This window comes from Onychostruthus taczanowskii, unplaced genomic scaffold (assembly GCF_017590055.1).
Source record: "Onychostruthus taczanowskii isolate IOZ18803 unplaced genomic scaffold, ASM1759005v1 scaffold33, whole genome shotgun sequence".
Taxonomy (NCBI): Eukaryota; Metazoa; Chordata; class Aves; order Passeriformes; family Passeridae; genus Onychostruthus; species Onychostruthus taczanowskii.
Window position 1 is genome coordinate 1,123,400 of NW_024500683.1, and position 11,513 is coordinate 1,134,912.

An 11,513-nucleotide genomic window follows, 5' to 3' on the forward strand; every position below is an offset into this window, starting at 1 on the left:
AGCAATGTTTAGTTTTCCATCTGCTTTCCATTGCTTCTCTAATTTCACATACAGATATGATAATTATCCCATTGTAAAGCTGGCATTTTATTATTCACATGAAGGGCATTTTTTCTTTGCCACATTAAAAAAAAAAAAAAGTAGGTTTTAGTTTTTTACATGTGTAGCACCTGAAATGCTTGTTAATTTTAAGGTTCTAGTTCCTATAACATCCAAAAATCAGATTAGTATTAGTAGCATTTTTTCATAACTCCTATTCCCAGTACTTCAGATAAAACTTGGAAACTGGCATTAGCAAGCAATGTGAGTTAATATGTCAGAAATACATCAGATCCTCTCAAGGAATTCTTATCACTTAAAAGCCTCAGTATGTCAATAAATTGTTGCTGAGATCTTACTGTTCTTTTTGTAACACAGACTTTTTAACAGATATTTAAAGAAAAAAAAAGCTGTTTTTTTCTGGATATTCACTCTAAATACTGTCATTGAAGAAAGTTGTAAGGTCAAAACAGTCAAATAATATTGCAAACATTATCCCCAAGCTAATGTAGCTTGATACAGCTGCCTTAAGCCTTCCTTGTGTCAAAGAAACTTAGGTCCTTAGTTAACTGTTGCCATAATTCAGTGTTCTATGTGTGCCTGTGATTGAAAATTTTGGTTTTGTTTTAGGTATAAGAAACTAATTCTCCTGAAGAAACAAGCCAGCCTCACAGTACCTGAAATCTAGGGCACACAAACTGGCACAGCTAGAGCCAGAATTGCAGGCACAGGCTGGGAGTTCCTCCTGTAGGGTCAGTAGGATTTGATGAGCCAGACTTCAGAAATTCCAGAGAGGTCAGACTTAGGATCCTGTTATTTTTCCCCAGGGGCTGCACAACAAAAATGTGTCTAAAGAAAAATGAAGTCTAAAGAGCTGGAATCAGGCAGCTGGTTAAACTGTTAGCTAAAACCAGGTATTTTGTTATACTCAAAACTTTTGACATCTGTTTTAATTGATCTAATATTCTTGTTTCCTGAAGGTAGAAGAAGGGTAAGATGGGAAGAAAGCCTATAGTTCAGAAGCCTTAAAAGTTCAAGCCTAACTATTTGTATTACACTGAAATTACCTCTGAAGACAGTTATGTTTAATGAATACAGTAAGACACTCCATTCAGTAGGTCAGCTCCAAAAGGCAATTTAAACAACCAAATCTAAAAACAATGCCGAAGCCCAAGAGGAATCCTGAAGATCTTCCTGCTGTTCTTCCACAGACCTTATCTAGTCAGTGTTTCTATTATGACTTAAATGTAGCATTGCATCTGCTGTACCTCATTGAGATCCATAATGCAGGTATTCTTGTATTTCCCCCGAGGCTTTTAAGTCAAACCAGGATTTCATGGTCACTTAAAGTCAGGATATAACTCCACACTCGACTGAAAAGCTCTAGTCCTGTCTTTGTCACCTCCAGGCAAGAAAGTACTCACTGACTATATGGTTGTCCTTTGAGCTGGCAAAAGTATTTGAATTTAACTGGGAAACTGATCTGAATGAAAAGGAATCTGGCAAAAAAGCGTAAAGGCTGGCTTTAACATAACTTAGTGCCAGGCTCACAGGCCAGAAAAAGAAAGAAGGAGGGCACAGGAAACCAGTTGGTGTTTTAAAATGACTCTAGGATCATGAATGCCTTCTAGTAGATCAAATACCACACAAATGCAGGGGTAGTGCTGCTTATTTTCAAAAGCTTTTGATTGAAACCTTTTTTCAAAGGTAGGAGACAGTATCTGAGGAGACTCAAATCCACATCAGCTGCAGGCAGGTTCACTAGTAGCACTGACAGCTGAGGAGGAAGAAGGTGGCATTCTCATTCCCTCCTGGAAAGGCTGTGCCGTTCTGCATGGAATGCTTCAGTATTTGCTGAGCAGAAACAAGGGAATGGTTGAGGGGTCAGGATATTGAACTAGGAGGGAGCCCCCCCCCAGATCTGTGTCCCTGTTCCAAAGGCTGCCTTTGAGCCTGACCCTGTTGAAAAGGAGGCTTATAAGATGAAGTGTCTGTGCTCATCCATCCTTCCATCTCTCCTTCCCTAATGAATAACACTGAATAACCAACCAATTTCATGCAAACCTGGCAGAGCGATAGGGATGTCCAGAATAAGAAGTTTTTCCAGCTTAATGAAAAGGACGACAGAGAAGAGGAGCAAGACCTTAGCAGTGCCTCACTGTGTGGAAGAGTAGGGCATGAGCTCACCTTCATACAGCATCAAAGAATGAACACAAGATGATGTCACAAATGCCACAAGGACAAGCATTGTTCAGACCTCAGATTTTACTAGGCACCAAAGAATCAATCTCTGACACATCCAAAGGATAATATTAGGGCTTTATTTACAGGGCTTTTGTGTATTCTACATTACTGGATTACAACGCGTAATAAACTAAGCCTTCCTAAATGATCATTTGGAATCACTCATCCTTATGCTTTCTCTCTCTTAACTTTTTTGTCATTTTGTTTGGGTTTTTTGTAATGAAGTGGAACAATTTCAGCAGCAAAATAATGCACTCAGAATCATGATAGTTACAATGCTGTGTCAGGAACTAAGATGACTGAGTAATCTTTGTACTTCTAGTCATATTCAGTGTCAGCTGGAGAGAAGCCCTGTTTTGGCTGATGACATGGCCGTGTTTGCAGTTGTGATAACTCAAGCCCAGCAGCAGTAATATATGGCTTAGCATCAGTAGTAAGGTGGAGAGGGGGAAGAGCAGGCAAAATGCCAGCCTGTTCATGAGCAGCACACATGGATTGAGAAGGTGCACCCTGTCAATCAAGATCATCTCTCTAATTTTAAGTCTAGTTACCAGCAAGTTTTCTACTGTGTTCCTGAGTTACATCCCATCACCAGACTTAGTGCTACATAGGGGTATTGCTAATGTAGTCATTAGTAGATCAATACATTTGAGTAAGTGTGACTGAAAAAGGAGCACGGAGCTTCAACTGTAATGCCTAGAGGGATTTCTCTCAGAACAGTAAACATCCTAAGCAAATGGTAGAAGAAAAACAGAGATTTTTATTTACTTTACTCACCTTTTTTCCTTTTGTGACACGTGTTAGTGTGATTTTTCAAAAACCAAACACTGTGACTCTTTGTAATATGCCCATGGAGAACAGGTCACTGTATTTAAACCTCAAACCACTTGTAGCACATATTAATTATCACTATGGGAGTAATCACTAAAGCCACATTAATATGTTGATCCATGCTAACAGGATACCAAGTCATATGTCACGGCTTGAAATATGCCATATAGATTCTAAAATATTCTCAATATTTACATGAATATTCAGTAATTTTGATCAAATGAGGAACAGCAGGTCTTTAAATAGAGTAAGCTACTGTCCAGCTGGGTTTCAGGTACTTGGCATAAGCTGCAACAGTCAGGACAATATTCAGACCAATTATATGTTCCCATCACACATCAGTGGCCAATTTCATTGACTTGCTTTGAAACACAGTTTGCTGGCAGGAGTTTTTGTGAGCTCATCTTTTGAACTTGCTTTCATTTAGGGGAATAGTTTTCTCCCCTGAGTCAGTGTGAGTTATGCTCTTGTTATTTTGCTTGAGCTCTTTCGGGCAAAATTATATGCAATATTTCTCATTATAGATATTAACTTCACTTTGAATCTTACTCCCTACACATGCTCTTACCATGGCTTTTTTTCCTGAAAACATAACCAGGGTTAACTACTGTCAGGTGCAGAGCTATCAGCTCTGAGGGTATGAAAGACTCAGGTGTGAATGGTTCTCTAAACAAAAAAAACCTCTCCTTGGGATTTTAAAAACAGAAATACTGATGTATGATTCTCTTCTGTTGCTTGGGTGTGCATTGTCTGTGGTAGATTCATTTTTGTATTATCTGGTGATACTTGTATATATTGTAAGGAGAAATTAAACTTTATATCTTAAAATGTCACTTGATGTGCTTCATTATGTGAACTGGTATCCTGATATGTTTCCTCAAGAAGTTCTGCTTTACATCAGTAGGACTGAAAGCACAACTAGCTGTTTTACATTAACTTAATTTTCTTTTTCTGTCATTAAAATAAATTGTTTTATTTAAGTGAATACTTAGCTCCTTGAAATATTCCAATCTAGAACCCTAGAAAAAATTTATTTAATAATATCCTTCAAATATAATCATATTCCTACAGAGGGTGGCCCAAAAGAACTCTGACAAAATTGGCCCTACTATAATTTTAGCTCAGTAACTGTTCAGACACCTCTTTTAGTAACTACACGTGTGTGTGTGTGTACATAATATATATATTCATACATACAAATCAATATGTAAGGATGTCAAGTAGAAACAACTGAGACAAACTTAGAGTGTGTGTTCTCTAGGTGTGTGAGAAATGAATGAAAGATAAATATCAGTGGAAATTATTTGATTTTTTAAAAAATTATTTTTTCTCCTACTTTTTTCTGCACAACTACTCTTTGGGTTTGTAGGAGAAAGGTGTCTGGTTCAGACATTGACTGTAGTTTTGCTGTTTATTCAGTGACTGAGCCTTAACAAGGAGCATGATATTTTTCTGCTGCCAATTTTTTTAGAATTTTGTGTCCTTATTAAATGTGCACAGTGAATATTAATTTTTTTCTTAAAAAATACTTTTAATATTAAGAAAATAATTTGTAAATGTACATCATATTCCACAAGAGCTTCAAGTTAGAACAGCACAGTTAGAACAGTAAGGTAAAATCGTGTAATAGTTTGTGGTTCTTTCACATTCACTGCTCAGATATGGTGGAACTGGTGTACATTTCTTGTTGAAAATATTTTGTTATTGATAAATTTTATGAAAAAGAAATACTTTCAATTTGGGAAATTCTATTATTTCATTTGCCTTAACGTATTTTATTGGACGTTGCCTCAGCCCTGCTCTTACTTCACCACAACTGAAAAGCAGCACTGGGATCTGCCATCTAGTGGCAAACTTCTGGCAGTAAGAGTACATGGAAAACATTTTCATTTTTCTTTCTTAGAATACAACTTCATGAAACACCTTGCAAATATTAATTAGGAAGCAGATAAAGGAATACAAATGTAGAAGGCAAAAATTATATCAATACTGTCATTTCTTGGGTCCTGTAAATTTTGAAAAATCTTCAGGCTATTGAGAAAGGAAGGTAACAAAAGTAATTTCAATTAAGATGAATATTTCTGAAAATGTATAACTGTTGCTTGAATTAGTATTGGTACAGTCACATTATTTGAAATGCATAAAATACACCTCTTTGGAGAAAAATGTTAATTGACAGTTAAATTGTTATATTTAAAAAGTTGCCTGTAAGAGCTGTATATATAGAAGAACAGAAGACCAGGCCATTAGTACTTCAGTAGATTAATCAGGGTCAAGGACCTCTGATACTACACACAGGACAAAATTAAATCCAGCCTTTTAAAGAAAATGCCGAGACAGTTTTGCATGCCGTGGCTGAAATTTATCCCCATTAAGGTCAGTAGCAAAATTCAAGACAACTTGCTGAATAAATACAGCATAGGTTTATAAACCAAGTTTAAATTAAAAATTGAGAAATGACCCCCTAGCTCTTCCTCATCCCTATTTATGAATTGCCACCAGATTTGTGAAGAAGTTGCTTAGACAATGTATTAGACGCCCAACTCTAAGTCTTTCTCTATCGAGTTTGGATGTGGAACTGGAACTTTGGTGTCCCTCTGCTTTAGTCCATTCAACTGTATTACTCCTTTTTCCCTATGGACAACCAAATGATTCTGTTGACATTGAAGTGGAAACCAAGGCCCTCTGAGCCCTCGACAGGTACTAATTTAGTTTCCCCTTGTAGCATTAGCCAGGACACTTTTATCAAGCAGTGATGTGAGAGTGAGTTTGTGAGACTTTTTTAGAAAAATGCCTTGCACTGCCTTTGTAGTTGTTCTTTAAAGTAAGCTGCACTGCGTTTGTAGTTTCATAAACCCAAATGTTTTGCTCTCTTTTCTTTTAGAGAGTGTCATCATTCACCAGTTACGCGTGAACTCTAGATGAGTTACCGCCCGCTAGAGCTCTCTGTGTGCACTACCCTCCATGCCTGTGGATGGATCATTGTAGAAGCTCTCTGCCATCAACACCAGGGTCACTTTGTGCTACTGATTACTTGAGGAAGTATTAGTGCTTCCATTAGGTTTTATATATATATATTTTCTTTAAAAACCAATGGCCTTGCTGGTATTTTAAAAGTATCTAATCAGAGGGAGAGCAGCAGTCTTTCTGCCAGCTGAATTTCACTCTTAATTGCAAAGCCTGAGGCACATGCTTGATTTTGTTTGATATTTGCCATATAATTTATTTTTATAATACACTTTGTAAAGTAGCTGTGCCAAAGTTGCAATTCCTGTTGCTTATGATGCATTTATTTGTAGAATACACTGTCAAATTTGCAATTTGATATTTTTGTAATAGAGAGTATGTGAAGAAAGAAAAATGTAACTTCAGCAATGTTTTCTGTTTAAATGGAAAAGTATTCAGTATATTTTTTGCCACCATGAGATTCTGTGAGACTAAATACTCTGAAGACTGCTGTATGGAATTTGTTGCAGAATATTTCTTGCACTGTGTGATGGTTTGGCATAAAATTAAGTATTAAAGTCCAATGCCTTGAAATACAACCAAATTTACTCATTTTAAACTATGTAAGTCAGTTTTTAAAGCTGTGATTTTTTTCTATATAAAATATGTTTTTACTTCTGCCTGTACCAAAAAAGTTGATTTTCATTACACTGTAACTAATAAATTTTCACAACTATGCAAATGTAATCAGGTGTTTGCATTTAAACTCCAGTTTCTTCAGGTTGGCAGTGCTCATCTATGTATTTGTTTATGGGGACAGAATATGGGTTTGGAAGTTCCTTTTTTTGACTGGTGTCTCATACAGTGTCACAGTGATGTACAGGATGAAACTGATTCATAGAATCATAGAATGGTTTGGGTTGGAAGGCCCTTAAAGATGATATAGTTCCAATCCCCCCGCCATGGGCAGGGATGCCTTCCACTAGATCAGGTTTCTCAAAGCCCCATCCAACCTGGCCTTGAACATTTCCAGGAAAGCTGTTCAACAGCTTCTCTGGGCATTTTGTTCCAGTGTCTCACCACCCTCAAAGTGCAAAACTTCTTCCCAGTATCTAATCTAAACCTACTGTCTTTCAGTTTGAAACCATTCCTCCTTGTCCTGTCACTACATGCCCCATGCAAATCTCCATCTTTCTTGTAGGTTCAGAAGATACAGAGATGGATCAATCACCAAGCCCTTAATGACTTAACTGTTTCTAACCTTGTGCTTTCACAGCACAGGCAGAGATGTTTGACTGGTACTGTCAGAATCTTTAGTCCTAGACTAGCACCTGGACTAGACACCAGGCACTCTCCATACGCTTAAGAACCCCTCTTACACTGGTGGCTGTAGCTTCTCAAATAGCATCCAGAGAGTTCTGTGGCAGCTATACTTAGGATGATGTTTGTATGAATGATAAATAAAGGTACATGCAATCCAGGAAGGGTCTTTTTTTCTTTTACATTTCATAACCAATGATTTTTAATCTAAGTCATTGGCACATATCCAAAATACTGCAGATTTTTAACTGCAGAAGCTACTGGGAGAAATTACTTTTTTGGAAAGGAAGTCAGTGTTGCTTGCAGGAGATGTGCTGTGAGATGCCAGAAAGACTGCATTAATGCAGCATCCCACTGCGATGGTTAGGTTGGTCCATCATTGGAGCTGGAATATCACACTGCTGCGTAGTCAGTCTGGTCTTCATGGGAGCCACAGGAGCTGTTTTTCCTTTTACATATGAGTTCTGCAGCAAATGCTGACACTCTAGAGAAGCAGGATATTCTGGCACCTGTATGAACTTTTGTGGAGCTGATCTCCATTGTGAAGAGTTTACTAATACAGCCATACTGAGGAATCAAAAATTAAGTGCTGCTAATCCTGCCAGAAGAGTAATTTCATTGGTATAGCTTATACTTAGCTGGTAGACCATGTTTTAAAAGGAGTGGGGTTTTTTTTGTATAACAGACAATATATGCCAATAACATAGCTGTGTCTGTAGGTCATATTTTAGTGCAAGCTGAGAAAAATTCCAGCTTTTAGAGAGCAATACAGCTGAGGTGAATAAAGTTTAGTGTGTGCCACATTTCAGTTTACTGTGCAGCAGAATGAACATTGTAGTGACAAAGATCTTCTATTTTCAAAACGTTACTTGGGAATTGAAACCTATCCATGTTAAGATCTACAGTAAGCTCAGCTGGACTGAAATTCCTGGCTATTTGAAAGTGATAGTGGCATGCCTGAAATAAACTTCAGCTTTTAAATATGAGTAGGACACAAGTAAAATGGTATTCCAAAACTGAGCCTAGATTTAAAAGGTCCCAGTTGAAGTAGAAAATATTTTTCCTTGTCTAAATTTTAATATAAAGCAAATTCATTATAAGTTTATGATTCATAAACAAATACATAAACATTTATGATTTTGCACTTACATTAAGTTTTTAAGCTTCCCAAAATAAAGCTTTGTTTAAAGCATACATACAATCATGGTGTATTGAAATAATTTGGATTTTAAAATATTTTTAATGAACTGCAACACTTTGGAGTAGGAGACCGGTGATTTCATCTTGCCTTTATGTTCCTAGTCACTTTTTTACATTAGCTAACTTGGAGATGAATCTAACATAAATATGTAAAAAAGTGCATTAGCCACATAATTAGCCTGTATTTTGGGGACACTCAGGAAGAAATCTATTAATATAGACTAACTATGTGATTAATTTCTGCAAGTGCTGTAGTTTTAAAGGAGGTAATTGGGAAGAGCTTTCACACTAAGATAATGTGAAATATAGATTATATATATATATATATATATATATATGCTATAGATATCAGAAGCTTTTAAGCAACAGAAAACCAGTGAAAGATCTACTTTTCTCTCAGAGATCTCTTACTGTCCAAAGAGGACTTAAAGACCTGTGTAGTATAATTATAGTGATAAAATATAAAGTTTCAATCCATGAAAAAATCTCAAATACTTAAGATTTCTAGAGATAAACTCTACAGCTTGTGAGTTTTCTTTTTGTCTTGTTGTGAAACATAATTAGACAAATTTAACATGCTATTTCTTGCCAGTCCTCTCACACCTGAGAGCATCAGGTCCTAGCTTCCCAATATTGCCCGTTGATTATCCTGCTGCCAGGGAAATTTCTTGGCATCTCTCTCTACAGGTTTACAAGCAGTCTTGTTCCCTTGGGATTCCAGGCTGCATCTCTCTGGATTCTCTGTGATGCTGTGGGAATAAAAGTTACTATAGCTGAAGGTAATAGTTGCAAACAGAAGATAATAAAGGAAAGGGTGGTACTAGAGACAATGGGCTTATTTATGGGGAAGGGCAACAAAAGTTGGGGTCCACAAGATAGTGGAAATGATAAATTAGGAATGAAATATAGTTTTAGCACAGATGCCAAAAGGAATATGATTAATTTCTGTACACTATATAATTATTTAGGCATCAAATTAATACTTATATTTTAGATATTTTTATACATATCCGAATTTCCTATGCTATGTCAAGGAGGCCTTTTGTGCCTCCAGAGCAAAATACATTTGCACAAGTCGGGTGCTCCGCCCAGTGGTCTTGGCTGATGCTCTCGGTGCTCCAGAGAACTAAAAGGCATTTATTTTACATAAACTGTTCCATTGCCAGCTAAAAAGTCTTCAGATTGGACTACATTATAAAGTTATTTAATGAAATAATTCTACTTTCTTTTTTCCTTGAAATCAAGTAAATACATGAATATGTGCTGAATGTGGATTTGGCAGCACCCTTGGGGTCCTGCATAGGAAGGACCAGAGAGTCCTCACAAAACCCTTTAATGCAGAAGTGCCAATGAAGTGAAAAACGTGGATTTCCAAGGTTGTATTAGCTTGAGCAATGCCTGCAAAAGCAGGTATTCTGGGATACAGGTGCATACTCCCACACTGCATACCACAAGGTGACTGCATCTCCACAGAAAGGGTTTTAACCACTGGAACAGGCGGCCCTGGAGGGGTGGTAGAGTCCCTGTTCCGAGAGGTGTTTAAGAACAGACTGTAAATGGTAGCAAGTGCCATGGTAGTTGGAATGGTGTAGTTGGTGGTGTTCAGTCAAAGGTTGGACTCAATGAGACTTTCCCAGCCTGATTCTGTGATTCTATTTAGTGCAGTCAGATTAGCTCCTAAGGGGAAACAACAACATCCATATGTGTAAGTACCTAAAGGGTGGGTGTGGAGTTAGAGGGAGCCAGACTCTTATCAGTGGTGCCAACCAACAGAACAAGAGGCACCAGGCAGAAACTGATGCACAGGAAGTTCCACCTGAATACGAGGAAGAACTTCTTCAGTGTGTGGGTGACTGAGCACTAGAACAGATTTCTCAGAGAGACTGCAGAGTCTCCCTGTCTGGAGATATTAAAAAACTGTCTGGATGCAGGGTCATCTGGGATGACCCTGAGCAGGGGGGTTGTACCAGATCACCCTCTGTGGTCCTTTCCTACCCACTCCGTGATTCTGTATTCACTGCACTGATTCACTCACACCTCCTGACAGCAGAGCAGGAATACAGAGCAGAACAGCTCCCAAAAGTGGTGGCTAGCACACATGGCTTCATCAAGAGAAGCTCTCAAAACTCTCGTGCATTGTTATATCTCTACAGTAGCACTAATCCTATTTATGAGGGTAGGAAGCCAAAGCTGACTTCTCCCTTTTTGACCCAATGGACGCTGCCTTGGGTCAGCACATGCCAAGGGAGGATGAAGGACAGTGCTCCTGGAGCACTGAGCGGGGATGACAAGGCTGCGGGCCTGGGTCTTGCCTCAACCCTGGGCACGAGGTGGCAGGACCCCTGCCCGAAGTCTGGAATCCTAATCCTCACCAGAGCAGAGCCTGCCTGGCCAGCACATAGAACATGTCCCATGAGGAGCACTGAGAAGCTGGGGGTGTTCGGCCTGAAGAAAAGGAGGCTTTGTGGGGGGACATCATTCCCTCTACAACTCCCTGAAAAAAGGCTGGGGTGAGGTGGGGACTGGTCTGTTCTGCCGTGCCTGCAGTGAGGACAACAGCAAGTAGCCTTAACTGAGACAGGGGAGATTCAAATTAGATATTAGGAAAAAAAAAAATCACTATTAGGGTGGTCAGGCATTGGAACAGGTTGCCCAGGAAGGTGGTAAGAGTCACCATCCCTGGACGTGTTCAAGAGGTGACTGGATCTGGCACTGGGTGACGTGGTTTAGGGGTCACAATGGCAGTGCAGTGTGGATGACCGGACCGGATGATCTTGCGGGTCTCCTGCAATCTCGACCCCGTAACTCCATGATTCCCCCACTCCATGTCAAAAAGCTCCATGGCCTGGGCAGGCGCGTGGCTGTGGCGCGTCACCGCCCGCGCGCCCGCCATGCCCCCTCCCGCAGCCGCCGCGGCCGAGTGCGCAGGCGCG

At 39.0% G+C, this 11,513-nt stretch overlaps 1 protein-coding gene across 6 annotated transcripts in view; it reads left to right on the forward strand.

The window, feature by feature from the left end:
* The window catches only part of FILIP1 (filamin A interacting protein 1), a 101,529-nt gene extending 94,731 nt beyond the window's left edge, over window positions 1-6,798 (forward strand). For 5 of the 6 annotated variants that reach the window (XM_041410565.1, XM_041410564.1, XM_041410569.1 and 2 more), the window contains one exon: window positions 5,999-6,798. Coding sequence is in view for 1 of the 6 variants with exons in the window: in XM_041410569.1 (XP_041266503.1) it covers window positions 5,999-6,039 (41 nt within the window). In the remaining 5 variants the exon portion in view is untranslated. The other variant, XM_041410567.1, reaches the window with a different exon arrangement.
* Window positions 6,799-11,513: the final 4,715 nt, after the last annotated feature.